The sequence below is a fragment of the Aotus nancymaae genome, unplaced genomic scaffold (assembly GCF_030222135.1).
Source record: "Aotus nancymaae isolate 86718 unplaced genomic scaffold, 86718_ANA_hifiasm-v0.15.2.pri h1tg000059l, whole genome shotgun sequence".
NCBI classification, from domain to species: Eukaryota; Metazoa; Chordata; class Mammalia; order Primates; family Aotidae; genus Aotus; species Aotus nancymaae.
In genome coordinates, this window is record NW_026988473.1 from 9,738,000 (window position 1) to 9,753,319 (window position 15,320).

Below are 15,320 nucleotides of genomic sequence, written 5' to 3' on the forward strand. Positions count from 1 at the left end.
CCAGGAACCAGTCTTCCCCCACCTTCCGGCCCTAACCCCCCTGGGTCTCAGCCTCTGCATCTGTGAAGTGGCTGAGGGCGTCCAAATGATGCAAGCAGCCTTTCCACTTCTTTCTACCCATGGCGCCTTGGAATTGGATTGGTAGAGGATGAAGCGACAGCGGGATCCCGGCGAGAAGTGAAACTGAAAGAAAAAATTCCTCCTGGCTCTAGGGAGGCCGGCAAAGGGGGTTTGGAGTAACAGGCAGAGGTAGAGGAGGAGGGAGGTTTTTAGAAAGCTGACCGGGCAGGAGCTCTGTGACCCAGGCTTTCACTTCCCCTAAACACCCAACTGCGCCATGTGATGCAGGCCAGCGACTGCGGATAGGGCCAGTGAAAGGGGAAGCCGGGGGAGCCCAGAGTTTCTCAAGAAGCAGAGAGAAGGACAGAGGCTGAGCCTGGAGGGAGGGCTGGAGGGGCCTGGGAGGGGAGTGGAGGCAGTGGGGGTGAGGGGGACAGGGAGAGGTAGAGAAGGCGGCAGGGGCAGCAGGGTCACTGGGGCAGACCTACCCCACCCCAGGGCAGGCCAGGTGTCATAAGGAGAGGGGACAACAGGAAGGGGCGACAGACAGGGAGGCCAGGGAGAAAGAGCAGGCGGAGGGGCTTTGAGGTGGAGCAGGGAGGGTGGCAGTGTGAAGCAGAGGAGGGGGAGCACGGGGAGGAAGGGTTAGGGGTGGGGAAGGGAGAGGGGGGTTGAGGATTAGGGAGGAGGTGGTAGAGTCCGGGTAGTGAGCAGAGAAGGACTGGAAGGGTAGGGCAAGAAAGGGAGAGGGGACAGGAGAGGAGGGTGGGCCAAAGCGGTGAGAGAGGAGGGCCAGCCCGTTGGGTGTGGGAGAGGAGAGGAGAGCCGCGGGGGGCCTGGCACGGAGCGAGGATGCCCGCGCCACGCGCCCTGGGGGAGCAGCCCCGCGTGCCCAGGGAGCGTCGGCCGCTGCTGCCTCGCGGCGCGCGGGGCCCTCGACGGTGGCGGCGGGCGGCGGGCGCCGCAGTGCTGCTGGTGGAGATGCTGGAGCGCGCCGCCTTCTTCGGCGTCGCCGCCAACCTCGTGCTCTACCTCAACAGCACCAACTTCAACTGGCCCGGCGAGCAGGCGTCGCGCGCCGCGCTGGTCTTCCTGGGCGCCTCCTACCTGCTGGCGCCCGTGGGCGGCTGGCTGGCCGACGTGTACCTGGGCCGCTACCGCGCGGTGGCGCTCAGCCTGCTGCTCTACCTGGCCGCCTCGGGCCTGCTGCCCGCCACCGCCTTCCCCGACGGCCGCAACTCCTTCTGCGGAGAGATGCCCGCGTCGCCGCTGGGGCCCGCCTGCCCCTCGCCCGGCTGCCCGCGCGCCTCGCCCAGCCTCTACTGCGCGCCGGTCCTCTACGCGGGGCTGCTGCTCCTCGGCCTGGCCGCCAGCTCCGTCCGGAGCAACCTCACCTCCTTCGGGGCCGACCAGGTGAGTGGGTGGCGGGAGGCTTGCCCCGGCCGACTCCCGCGGGTGTGGAGGGAAGGAGGGCTGGCTCCCAGCGTGACCCGGCACACACCACTTCCCCTGCCTGCGCCTGGTTTCCTGAAGGAAGAGGGGTGCTAGCCCTTGCAGAACACGGCAACCGCAGTGGGAACAACCATGGCTGTTTTTTTTTGTTTGTTTGTTTGTTTTGAGACGGAGTTTCCCTCTGTCACCCAGGCGGCAGTGAATGGCGCCATCTCAGCTCACTGCAACATCCGCCTCCCCGGGTTCAAGCGATTCTCCCGCCTCTGCCTCCTGAGTAGCTGGGACTACAGGTGCCCGCCACCATGCTTGGCTAATTTTTGTGTGTGTGGTTTTTTTTTTAAAGATGGGTGTCACCATGTTGGTCTCGAACTCCTGACCTCAGGTGATCCGCCCGCCTCCGCCTCCCAAAGTGCTGGGATTACAGGCGTGAGCCACTGTGCCAGGCTGGTTGGTCTTCTTTGAGCTGCTTGTAGTCCCTATGCTAAGCACTTTCACTGCTTAACTCATTTAATCCTCTTCACTACCCAGGAGATAGGAATTATTATGCCCATTTTACAGAGAAAGATGTTGAGAGGTTTCATGGCATTAATCAACTTGTCCAAGGTAACCTGGAGAGCAGGTGGAGGAGCCGAGTAAGGGCAGCTGGACTCCAGGTCCCACCATGAGCTCCGTCTCGGTGTGTTATGGGGAAGTGAGCGCAGGGCAGGAGCCAGCCAGCCTCTTCCCACTAGCAAAGCTGGAGGTTGTCAGGCCGACTTGCTCAGATCCCAGCTCTGCCCTTCACTAGCTGGAGGCACATGGGCAAATAGCTCAACTTCTGAGCCTCCCTCTGTTCCCCCTTGGATAGAGCATGGCATATAGAATAAATTTAATACATATCTGCTCAATATATGAGTAAATGCCAACAACACGGCTCCATTTTGATAGCTGTGCCCGGTGGGATATTACACAATAATTTAGACTAAAATGTAATATTATTGCAATACCAGGTCGATGTGTGGAGTGGACGGAGCAAGCTCCTATTCCACCTCCCTGCTCCAAAAATCCATTTAATATATTGTCCTCAGATAGAGGACGTATCAGATATTAAACTGGTAAGAACAGATACTACACTTGATCTTAGCCAGAAGGCCAAGAAGCGATCCTAAAATGTAATATTATTAAAATAACCACATATGGTGTGAATGAGCAAAAGCAGGATGCAGGTCTGCATACAGGTAGGAGCGCAGCCGCGTGCAAAGACAAGGTGTCCACGAAAGGAAACAAGAAAGACTGTCACAGTAGTATGGTCAGGACACTGGACTTATTGCACTTTTTTCTTAATTGTCTCAGTTTTTTAAATGTTCTTTGATTGCATATGTTATACTCATAGAAGGGACATTTTTCAAGAGGATCATGTCATCCCATTGGAACCCACAATTCAGCACCCAGCGGTTTTCAGTGTCCTTGACAAGGAGTCACTTGTCCAGCTTGTTTAGGATCCTTTGATGATGAGGACTTTGTGCTGCAGAACAGCCCTCGTCTTTTTTTTCTTTTTTTTTTGAGTCGGAGTCTCGCTCTGTTGTCCAGGCTGGGTGCAGTGGTGCCATCTCAGCTCACTGCAAACTCCACCTCCCAAGTTCAAGCAATTCTCTCTGCCTCAGCCTCCCAAGCAGCTGGGATTACAAGCGCCTGCCACCACAGCTGGCTAATTTTTGTGTTTTTTTAGTAGAGACAGGGCTTCACCACTTGGCCAGGCTGGTCTTGAACTTCTGACCTCAGGTGATCCACTTGTCTCAGCCTCCCAAAATGCTGGGATTATAGGCATGAGCCACTGCGCCCGGCCAACCCTGGCCATTTCTTGTTGACATTCCTTCAGACCTAGAGACCCCCAATATTTGTCAGTGGGAATCTTTCATCTTCCCTTAATCCTATTCTTTCACTGATATGCCACTAACACCCCCAACCCAGTACCCTTAACCTGTCCTTGACCCTGTTGACTTCCAGACAGCCTCACCCATCCAGTGCCCCCTGTGGCAAAACTGGTCTTCTGGAGGCCAGGCCACTGAGCAGAGCCTCTCATGGCACCAACAGTGGCAGCAGCTGCTGTACATTCTCCCCGTGGCTGGGCACGAGCTTTGGGTGGAGCAAGGGCAGGCTGCAAGGCTGCCTCGTGAAGTCAGGACCTGACCCCTCGGACAGTGCGGAATCACCAAAATGGTATGAGGCAGGAATGGAAATCACTGGATATGAGCTCTTCAAACATGGCTCTGGCTGCAGTGTAGACAGCATATGGGTTAACGAGAGTGGATGTTTCATAACAGGGAGGAAGCTGCTGCAGGATTCAGGGGGGCAGTCAGATGGGGGATGTGGGGGTGGGTGGGACTCGTACCATCTGGCAACAGCTATACCCCAGGAGCTGCATGTTTCACACGCTTGCTGATTTCAGAAAGGACCATCATCCATCACTCTCGACAAAGTGTCTGTTCATTCTAAAAGAACTCATTTATATCCTGAATGGGCTGCCTGGTTTTCCCCCTTAGTTACAATAGTCATATTCTTTTATTTCCAATTAATAAATACAAGTGGCTGCTTCTAATGGGACCTATTCAATTTTTCTGCTTGAAAGTCTACAGCAAGAATTATCAGTGAGCCGGCATGCCCTTCCCTCCCCATTGCCAGAAGGACCCTTCAGAATCTCCAATGGAATGTAGTTTTAAGTGCATCTGTGTGGACTATGATTTTACATTTGAAAAAGGAAGAAAAAACTTATCTTTTCCCCAATGCAACTACAGAAAGTAAAGTTTGACAAAATCTCCTTAGCTAGTGGAGCTAGAAATCTCTAGGTGGAAGACAGTAAGGAATCCTGAGATTTGCAGGGGCATCGAAAGGGTGGCTGGTTTAGCAATGTAATGAAGCATTTATTCTCTCCATTAAAATGACTCCCAGTCCTCACTGCTTTTTTAAATGCAGATGCCCAGGTCCTGCCCCAGACCTGCTGAGTCAGGATCTGGCACCTGGGTCTGGGAGATTTGGGGGCACCCAGTGCAGCTGACCGGAGCTAACGGACCAGAAGGGGCCTGGGGCCTGGCTGTTGCTAATTGATCCAAATCCTGGGTAAAGATTTTCAGCCCATCTGCCCTTGCTGGGAGGCCTGAAAAAAAATGTTTTTTCATCAGCCCGGAACTTGCTCTTGGGGCTGTGCCTTGGACCACCTCTGCCATATATCAGAGGGACGAAAGTCGGGTGAAAGGATGGGTCACAGTAGGCTTCTCTGCTTGCCTCTCCGAACTGCAGAGGAAATCCTCACTCACACTTCTGTTCTTTCACTAATGTGCATACATCATTTTTAATAATGTGCAACAAAACGGAGATCTTTACTGGCTTTTTTTTCTGATTATAAAAGTAATGAATAGTGTAGGTTGCTCAGTCAAAGACAAAGGGATAAATCAACCAGAAATGAACAAGTGGCATCCGAGACATCTGTTGTATGCGCTTCTCTGCGACAATAAAAAAGCAATGTGTGTCATGGGTATGCAAAAGCAGCTAGGCCAAATGTCCTGATCTTTAGCAAGTGACTCCCAAGAGGATTCATTCATTCATTCAGCAAATATTTATCCAGCGTCTATTTAGTGATCAGAGACTAGGAAAGTGTCAGAACACCCACCACTCACTGACCCAAGAAGTGTCTCTGTAGGAGGGAGGGATATGGGTACGGAGAGTGTCCCGGACCCCTTGGGCCCTCACGGTCGTCCCTTCCTGACTGGCAGGTGATGGATCTCGGCCGCGACGCCACCCGCCGCTTCTTCAACTGGTTTTACTGGAGCATCAACCTGGGTGCTGTGCTGTCGCTGCTGGTGGTGGCTTTTATTCAACAGAACATCAGTTTCCTGCTGGGCTACAGCATCCCCGTGGGCTGTGTGGGCCTGGCATTTTTCATCTTCCTCTTTGCCACCCCCATCTTCATCACCAAGCCCCCCATGGGCAGCCAAGTGTCCTCCATGCTTAAGCTCGCTCTCCAAAACTGCTGTCCCCGGCTGTGGCAACGACGCTTGGCCAGGTAAGGAGGGGCTCTGGGTGCAGGGAGCCTCCAAGCCTGGAGACGTGCTGGACTGCTCCTGCGAGGCATGGCCCAGGTGCCAGACGTTCTGGTTCAGCTACAGTGATAGGTTTTTATGATGATCTGCTCCCCATTGGGCTACAGCTGCCCACTGTGACTGAGGATGAAGGTCAAGGTTGTGGTGGCGGCGGTGGTATTATTGAAGGCCATCTACATATAGAATGTGTGAAGATGGGGCTGGGCGCAGTGGCTATGCCTCTAATTCCAGCACTTTGGAAAACCAAGGCTGGTGGCTACCTTGATTCCAGGAGTTTGCGACCAGCCTGGGCAACATAGCGAAACCCCATTTCTACAAAAAAAAAAAAAAAAAAAAAACAAAAATTAGTTGGGCTCAGTGGCTCACACCTGTAATCCCAGCACTTTGGGAGGCTGAAGCAGGAGGATCACCTGAGGTCAGGAGTTCAAGACCAGCCTGACCAACATGGAGAAACCACGTCTCTACTAAAAATACAAAATTAGTCGGGCATGGTGGCACATGCCTATAAACCCAGCTATTCAGGAGGCTGAGGCAGGAGAATTGCTTGAACCTAGGAGGCAGAGGTTGTGGTGATCTGAGATCGTGCCATTGCACTCCAGCCTGGGCAATAAGAGCAAAACACCATCTCAAAAAACAAAAAACAAAAATTAATGGGGTGTGGTGGCATGTGCCTGTGGTCCCAGCTACTCGGGAGGCTGACATAGAAGGATCAATCGAGCCCAGGAGGTTGAGGCTGGAGTGAGCTATGATGGTGCCACTACACTCTGGCCTGGGTGACAGAGCAGAAATAAAGGAAAAACTGTGAGGATAATCATGGTCTAAACAGTGCTGATGGTAATAAGGATGAGGATGATGGCGTTGGTATCTGCATTAAAGGCACAAACATTGGCAATGGGGATGACAGTGGCATTAAAGGAGGGGATGATGAGGATGATGGTTCCAGTGAAGGTCGTTGGGATATCACATGAATAATTCCACATTACCCTGTTACTACCTATCACAGCGTCTTAGGAAATCGGCCAGACTTGCGCCCCCATTAGCTGACATCCAGGGGAGGAAAGTTCTGAATGACTTCCTTTTGCCCCTCACCTTCCTAAATTAATTGTCTGTTTATGCTAAGCAAATCTGCCTCCAGACCTTGCCGCTAGTTACAGCTCCTGTCAATAGGATCTAGATGAAAAAGGTGAAGAAAATGCTTTCCCCAGTCTGGCATATTATTGCTTGAGGTTTGTAAGTATAGTTGTCGGGAGCAAAGAAGTGTGGTGGTTTTAATGATCTATCACTGCCTAACAAACCACACCAGAGCTTAGTGACTTAAATGACCTTTTTATCTCCTCTCCCAGTTCTGTGAGTGACTGGGCTCAGTCGGGCAGTCCTGGTCCTCATGATGGCACTGGGGATGCAGTCATCTGGGACCTGGGAAGGGCTGGAACATCTGAGCCTGCTCACTTACACGGCTGCCGGTCAATGTGGGCTGTTGGCTGAGAACTCAGCTTTGGCCGTCGGCCAGAGCACCTTGGTTCCCCTTCATGTGGTCTTACCATGTGGCTTGAGCTTCTCACATCACCTTGTGAGGGCTGCAAGAGGAAGGAGCATTCCAAGAATGAATGTTCGGTGGGGGACGAAAGCAGAAGTTATGGGTCTTCTTAAGGCCCTTAAGAGGCACTGAAGTCAAGTCCCAGAACACCACTTCTGCTTCTTTCTAACAGGTCAAAGCCACCGCAAGGCCAGCAGGGAAACAACAGCAGGGAAAATAAACTCCACCTGTTGGTGGCAGAACGGCAGCACGCGCGGAAAAGGGTGGCGTTGACGGTGGCTGTCTTTAGAGATGACCACACTAGTATTATCCCTTTTGGAGTCTCAAAGGACGATGCAAGGCTCTTGGACAAAAGGAGGTCAGAAAGCTCCCAGGACAAAGGGCAAAGGGTAGAGGTTGCAGCAGTGACTGATCAATCCTGTCGCTTATAGATGTTCCCTCTACCCCTACCGCTCCACTCTCTAGCCCTTGTCATAGAGGCAGAGAGTTGTCACGTCGACTGTTGAGGAGGATGGACTTCGGACAGCAAGTGGGGGAAATTTTGGTGTATCCAGTCTGTGATACCGTCTCTCTCTGAGTCAGGCTTGGACTGGGACTCCCCTGGTTCCTGTAGTAAATTGATGCTATGAGCCAAAAAATCCCTTCTGACTCTTTTTGCCACAGTCTCTGGTCTTACTTCCCTCAGGACCCAGAGGGGCCACAGCTCTAGAGTGGAATGAGTCTTGGCTAGGCACCTTTGCAGCAAAAGAGAGGATAGGATAATATTGGCAATGGCAGTGCCAACATTGAAAAAGAGTGATGGTGATGGGAATGGAGACTCCGTGGAGAGGATGGCTTTGCTGACAGCAGTCACCTTACTAAAGGTGATGACAGTAAGGATGCTGGCTTTGGCAATGGTGGTGATGATGGCGAAGGTGATGCTAACAGCAGGGCAGAGGGGAGGAGGGCGCTGATTTCAGAGACGTCCTAATACTGGGAGGAGGATTCAATTAGGGGACGATGATGGAAGTGAAGACGGTGGCCGAGGTGGTGGGGAAGATTATGGCTGCTGTTTCTGTTTGTTTTTTGAGATGGAGTCTCGCTCTGTTGCCCGAGCTGGAGTGTAGTGGTGTGATTTCGGCTCACTGCAACTTCCACCTCCCAGGTTCAAACAATTCTCCTGTCTCAGCCTCCTGAGTAGCTGGGATTACAGGCAAATGCCACCATGCCAGGCTAATTTTTGTATTTTTAGTAGAGACAGGGCTTCACCATGTTGGCCAGGCTGGTCTCGAATTCCTGACCTCAGGTGATCCACCCACCTCAGCCTCCCAAAGTGCTAGGATTACAGGTGTGAGCCACCACACCCAGCCTTGGCTGCTGTTTTATCTATTACCCCTGGGGTCCCACAGAGACCCTCAAGGTGCCTGCCTGCTGCCTGACCAGAGGTCTCCCCAGCCTGGGCCTTCCCCGCAAGAGGACATCGCCAACTTCCAGGTCCTGGTGAAGATCTTGCCTGTCATGGTGACCCTGGTGCCTTACTGGATGGTCTACTTCCAGGTGAGCAGCCCCGCCCTTTTTCTCTGGGGGCCTGGCTCCACAGTCACCACCTGAATGGCCTCAGTTCTCATCACAGAGGCCCAGGGCATGTGGAAAGGGGGAAAGCCAGGGAATAAAGCAAGTTGCTGCCCTGTACCAGCTAGCATAGGGCCTGGCACAAAGCCGTCTCAGCAATCCAACTCCCTTGGGTGGCACAGTAAGAGGAACCCTGGAGACGGCTTCCTCCTCTATACCACCTGCGGGAGTTGAATTACTGGGATGGCTTTGTGCCAGGCTAGGTCCTCGAATAACTTACTGCATCTCTCTGGGCCTGTTTCATCGTGTGTGCAACAGGTGGCTTAAACGAGAGGCTTTTCCAGCTCTGCCGCATTCAGATTGTCTGACTTGGTACCTGAGGCCCAGAGAGGGTGTGTTGGTTGCCCGAGGCCCCACGGCAGGCAGGTCAGGGCAAGCTCCATGTGTGGAGTGCTTTCCAGCAGTGCTTCCCCGACCTGGCTGTGCTTCAGAATCACCTGCAGAGCTTTTAAAAAACATGCTCTCTGTTTTAAAAACAGATTCCAAGTCCAACTTCAGGCTACTGAATCACAATTGCTGGGGAAGTCTCTAGTTTAAGAAGACTAGACACTGTGTCAGGCCAGGCGCAGTGGCTCATGCCTGTAATCCCAGCACTTTGGGAGGCCGAGACCGGCGGATTACCTGAGGTCGGGAGTTCAAGACCAGCCTGACCAACATGGAGAAACCCCATCTCTACTAAAAATACAAAAAATTAGCTGGGCATGGTGGTGCATGCCTGTAATCCAAGCTACTCGGGAGGCTGAGGCAGGAGAATCACTTGAACCTGGGAGGCAGTTTGCAGTGAGCCGAGATCGTGCCATTGCACTCCAGCCTGGGCAACAAGAGTGAAACTCTGTCTCAAAAAAAAAGAAAAAGAAAAACAAAGAAACTTTTCAGATGATACTGATACTCAGGGTTGAGAACTATTGCCTCCCACTCATCATATTAGTGGTGTGTGTGTGTGTGTGTGTGTGTGTGTGTGTGTGTGTGTGTGTGTGATTGTTAGGAGGGTGGGCAGCAGCTTAATGCTAGCCCCCAGGTCATAAGGTCATTGCGGTTCATACTGCCTTCATAGGAACATTTGTTGGCGCTCCCAGCCTGCTACTTAGGGGTGCACGGAGTATGTTTATGATGAATCAGAGACGTGTGGTGGGGGAGAGGGTATCCATGGCTGATTCTCAGTCATATCAGTCAGATACTGACCTCCTTCCATACCAGTTGGCAAATGGCTGCTGCCCAAAGCAGCCCACATGCCCTCCTCTGCCCCCGCCCTTCTTGTCTCCTGGATCCCACTCCATTTATATAGCAACTAAATGGGCAATGCCTGGTATGGGAGGTGACCCCTGGGCCCTGCTCCTGCAGCTGTGTCCAGAGCCACTCTGGCAAGTCCGTGTCTATGCAGTTCTTGTGTCAACCTGTGGGACTCAGCTTGGCTCCAGTGTCAGATGAGAACTCCCTGTGCGGGCAGCCATTATCTTTCCCGTTGCCACAAACATTTATCCACGCTTACTCTCTGCCGGGCCCTGGGGACACAAATACGAATCAGACCAGCTGTGCCTGGGCTCTGGGATAAGGCTGAGCCCTGCTCACAGGCCTGACAGCAGAGCACAGGATGCTCCCTGCCCAGCCCGGCTACCTCGGAGAAAGGAGGGTGGAAAGGTGACTTTTTCCGTGAGACTGGGAGAGGGGACAGCTGCCCAGCTGCCCTGTGCTACTGCTGAGGAATGCCACCTGGGAGCTGGGAGGGGCACAGTCGGTTCTGTTCCAGCCTCACCTCTGTCTCTCTTGGCAGATGCAGTCCACCTACGTCCTGCAGGGTCTTCACCTCCACATCCCAAACATTTTCCCAGCCAACCCAGCCAACATCTCCACGGCCCTGAGAGCCCAGGGCGGCAACTACACGGTGAGAGATAAAGCATGTGTTCAGCACCCAGTTCAGCCCAGGTAGCGGCTTCCTCTGAGAAGAGGAGGATGAAACTGTCATCACAGTCTTCTTTCCTGGCTGCAAGGCAACCTCAGTATACAGGAAAAGCACCTGGAGGAGGGCGGACTTGTGCCACGGCACAGGCATCCTGCCAAGATGCTCATTGCTCAAAAGAATTCAGGCCAGCTGCACACCCTCATGCTGCTGCTCTGAAGCAGGCCTCACTGCCTAATTTGCACCCTAAGATCAAGCACACTCAGGCCCCTTTTCAGCTTTTCCTTGTCCACTCTTTCCCTGGGACTCTTAGATATCTAGATCCCTGCCTTTCCCAGAACTTTCTAAACCAGTTCCTTAGCATGTCAGAGACTCATGAAATGAATGATCTGCAGAGCTGGCAGATAAATGAGAAATTTGCAATTGTACTCCATTTCCTTGCCCATGGCAGACATCACTAGTCAATCATGACTTTTTTTATGCTGAGCCCATGAATGTTCCACAATCAGCCACTACCAATTGATAAAAGTTAGAATACAAGAGGAACCTATCTGCCATCTCTATATAATTCCACTCCCTGGTTACACAGCTGAGGAGCCTGAGTTCCAGAAAGAGGAAGGAGCTGAACCCCTGGGTCACCCCTGGCCAGTCTAGAGTCCAGATCTCCTGACTGCAGCGGGCTCCTTCCCCTCTGCTAGCCTGCCTCTCGTGACTTCCTCCTGCCCAGATCCCGGAAGCCTGGCTCCTCCTGGCCAACGTCGTGGTGGTGCTGATTCTGGTACCCCTGAAGGACCACTTGATCGACCCTTTACTGCTGCGGTGCAAGCTGCTGCCCTCTGCTCTGCAGAAGATGGCGCTGGGGATGTTCTTTGGTTTCACCTCCGTCATTGTGGCAGGTGTGTGGAGGGATGTGGGGCAGGGGGCTGGACTTGGTCTGGGCTTGGAGGGGCTGGCTCCACCTCGGGCTGGTGCTGAAGCGGTAGCCTAGGCAAGATCAACCTCTCCCAGTGGGCGTCAGTGTTGGCTTTCCAGAAGTGCAGGCTGAAAGAGACCCTCCTAACTAATCCAGCCTCCCCTCATTTTGACAGAAGAGGAAACTCAGGCCAAGAGAGGAACAGATATTTTCCCCAGTGAATTATATGCTCCTTGAAGGCAGAGATTTTTTTTTTATTCACTACTGTAAATCATGCATGAGAACCCTCAATAAAAGTGTTGAATAAATTTTGCACTTAGTGGCAAATGAAGACTTAAAAAAAATCCTCTTCCTCCATTTCAAAAGGATCTGAAGCCTTTTGCTGCAAAGTGGGGTGTGAGTGGGGGTGTTCAGCTAAAGACGTCTTTCACCCTTTTGCACAAACCTGAACCCTTTTTACTTAATAACTTTATGACCCTGAAGTTACTCAATCTCAGCTGCATCTTTAAAATGGGGATAGGTCTTTGAGAGGCTGAGGTGGGTAGATAACTTGAGGTCAGGAGTTCAAGACCAGCTTGGCCAACATAGTGAAACCCCGCTTCTATTAAAAATACAAAAATTAGCTGGGCGCAGTGGCAGGCGCCTGTAATCTCAGGCTACTTGGGAGGCTGAGGCAGGAGAATCACTTGAACTCAGGAGGCAGAGGTTGCAGTGAGCCGAGGATTGTGCTGCTGCTCCAGCCTGGGCGACAGAGTGAGACTCCATCTCAAAAAAAAAAAAAAAAAATGGGGATAGGTGTCATTCAGACCCTGAGCAGGGCTCTGCTCTCATGGAACTCAGCCTGATGGGGGTGCTGTGAGGATTAAAGGAGATGAAGTCTGCAAAGCACTCAGCGGTGTGCCTGGATCACAAGTATGAACTGGAGAAATGAAACCTCCATAAACGATATTGTATTGAAAGTATGAAAACCAAACTAGATTTTTTCCCAGCTATATCCTTACAGCAGTTTGTCCTATTTTATCCTCACAATAATTCTGGGAATGTTATTCCTGCTTTTTGCATAAGGGAACTGAGTTCAGAAAGGTTAAGTGATTTGCCCAAGGTCACACAGCTAGCCAGGCTAGGAACTCAAGGCCTCTAACTCCGTGTTTATTGTTCATTCCACTGGAGCACAGCTATCTCCTACATAGTTAAACTTGAAAACCAGGTTAGAAATGCTACAGAAATACTTGACGTCGCAGTAGAGAAGTCATGTGATATGATGGAAAGTAGGTCAGCTTTGAAACCAGACATACCAGGGCTCAAATCCAGCCCTGACTACTTATGGGCTCGTTTCTTAACCTGTTTCACTTTCTTTACCAGGAGGGACGCATACCAAATGCCTAGCTCATAACAGGTTCTCCATTAATGAGAGTTGTTACCATTATAGAATGCAAAACTCAGCTCTGAGCTTCCTAGGAGCCAAGACAAAAAGGGAGGAGTTGGGGAGGAGTTGGTCAAATCTTGGCCCCTCCTCCACCCACTCCCCGCTCCCAGTCCAGTATTTTTTACCTTACCTGCTGCTGCTCAGTCAATCTTTGGCTACTTAATGAGTACCTCCCCAAGCCAATGTACAAGCTCTGCTGTGAGCTAAGCTGCCTGGGGTGGGCTTGACTGTAATCCCCCTCTGCTCCTCCACCAGGAGTCCTGGAGATGGAGCGCTTACACTACATCCACCACAACGAGACAGTGTCCCAGCAGATTGGGGAGGTCCTGTACAACGCGGCACCGCTGTCCATCTGGTGGCAGATCCCACAGTACCTGCTCATTGGGGTCAGCGAGATTTTTGCCAGCATCCCAGGTACCCTGGATACCCTCCCCTGCTCCTGCACCAATGAGGGGCTCTGCCTAGTGGCACCTTCAAGTCTTGGGCTGCAGGGGTGCAGCCTCCATGGAGGAAGCATGGGGGAAGGCAGTGTTTTCCAACCAGGACGGCATTCACCCAACAGGGATTTGTTATTAGCACCTGGTTCAAGTCAGCCAGTGTGACAGACACTGGGATTGGGAGGCGAGCAAGGCACTTCCCACACTGGCTTTCCACACGTTCCCCTAGGCCAGGCTTTCCACACGTTCCCCCAGGCCCAGGCTTTCCACACGTTCCCCCAGGCACAGGCTTTCCACACGTTCCCCTAGGCCAGGCTTTCCACACGTTCCCCCAGGCCCAAGCTTTCCACACGTTCCCCCAGGCCCAGGCTTTCCACACGTTCCCCCAGGCCCAGGCTTTCCACACGTTCCCCCAGGCCCAGGCTTTTCACACGTTCCCCCAGGCCCAGGCTTTCCACACGTTCCCCCAGGCCAGGCTTTCCACACGTTCCCCCAGGCCCAGGCTTTCCACACGTTCCCCCAGGCCAGGCTTTCCACACGTTCCCCCAGGCCCAGGCTTTCCACACGTTCCCCCAGGCCCAGGCTTTCCACACGTTCCCCTAGGCCCAGGCTTTCCACACGTTCCCCTAGGCCCAGGCTTTCCACACGTTCCCCTAGGCCAGGCTTTCGACACGTTCCCCTAGGCCAGGCTTTCCACACGTTCCCCCAGGCCCAGGCTTTCCACACGTTCCCCTAGGCCAGGCTTTCCACACTCTCCCCCAGGCCCAGGCTTTCCACACGCTCCCCCAGGCCCAGGCTTTCCACACGTTCCCCCAGGCCCAGGCTTTCCACACGCTCCCCCAGGCCCAGGCTTTCCACACGTTCCCCCAGGCCCAGGCTTTCCACACGTTCCCCCAGGCCCAGGCTATCCACACGTTCCCCCAGGCCAGGCTTTCCACACGTTCCCCCAGGCCCAGGCTTTCCACACGTTCCCCTAGGCCCAGGCTTTCCACACATTCCCCTAGGCCCAGGCTTTCCACACGTTCCCCTAGACCCAGGCTTTCCACACATTCCCCTAGGCCCAGGCTTTCCACACGCTCCCCTAGGCTCAGGCTTTCCACATTCTGTGTCTTTGAAGTTGCTGCCGCCTCTACCTTAGATTGAAGGTGAACTCGTGTTTCCCCTTCAATTCTGAGCCTAAATACCAAGGTCCTTGGGCAGAAAGGGTCCTCCCTTCCCACCCCGTGTTCATCTCTCTGTCATAGCACACAGTACCCTGGGTCATAATAAGGCATTTCTTTTTTTTTCTTTTTGGACAGAGTCTTGCTCTGTCGCCAGGCTGTAGTGCAGTGATGTGATCTCGGCTTACTGCAATCTCCACCTCCCGGGTTCAAGTGATTCCCCTGCCTCAGCCTTCCGAGTAGCTGGGACTACAGGCTCGTGCTACCACCCAGCTGTTTTTTTTTTTTTGTATTTTAGTAAAGATGGGGTTTCAACATGTTGGCCAGGATGGTCTCTATCTCCTGACCTCATGATCCGCCCACCTTGGCCTCCCAAAGTGCTGGGATTACAGGCGTGAGCCATCCTGCCTGGCCTTAATAATGCATTTCTATGTCCTTCCCTCCCCACCCTCCCAACCCCCTTTCCCGGGCTGGGAGCTAGAGCTGCAAGGCTGGGCAGACCCTTCAGTCAGCAAAGGAGCAAGGGCTTCCTCAGCTGCAGGCCCAGGGCTAAGCTGGGTCAGACATAAAGAGAAAACTGACCCTGGGCCCTCACTCAGATGGTGAGGAGAGAGTCATGCAAATAGTGAACCAGTGGAGTGCTGCGAAGTCAGGGCAGAGTGTGGTGGGAGCCCTGAAGCATGGAGGGAGGCGGGCAGGCGAGCAGGTAGGAGGAGGGGTCTTACAGGCAGAGGGAACAGCATAAGCAAAG

General features: G+C 53.0%; 1 protein-coding gene and 1 non-coding gene across 2 annotated transcripts in view; one reads left to right on the forward strand and one right to left on the reverse strand.

Annotated features, from left to right (window-relative positions):
- SLC15A3 (solute carrier family 15 member 3) overlaps positions 1–15,320 on the forward strand; it is a 17,204-nt gene continuing 1,884 nt past the window's right edge. Inside the window, exons 1-6 of the mRNA XM_012454353.2 lie at positions 1–1,473; positions 5,262–5,551; positions 8,514–8,661; positions 10,508–10,618; positions 11,361–11,529; positions 13,228–13,386. Of these exons, the coding sequence (XP_012309776.2) occupies positions 913–1,473; positions 5,262–5,551; positions 8,514–8,661; positions 10,508–10,618; positions 11,361–11,529; positions 13,228–13,386 (1,438 nt within the window). The 5' untranslated portion in view covers positions 1–912. The remainder of the gene's footprint in view (positions 1,474–5,261; positions 5,552–8,513; positions 8,662–10,507; positions 10,619–11,360; positions 11,530–13,227; positions 13,387–15,320) is intronic.
- Positions 2,464–2,655, reverse strand: LOC135270358 (U2 spliceosomal RNA). The gene has a single exon (XR_010338511.1). It is a non-coding gene; the product is annotated as a U2 spliceosomal RNA (small nuclear RNA).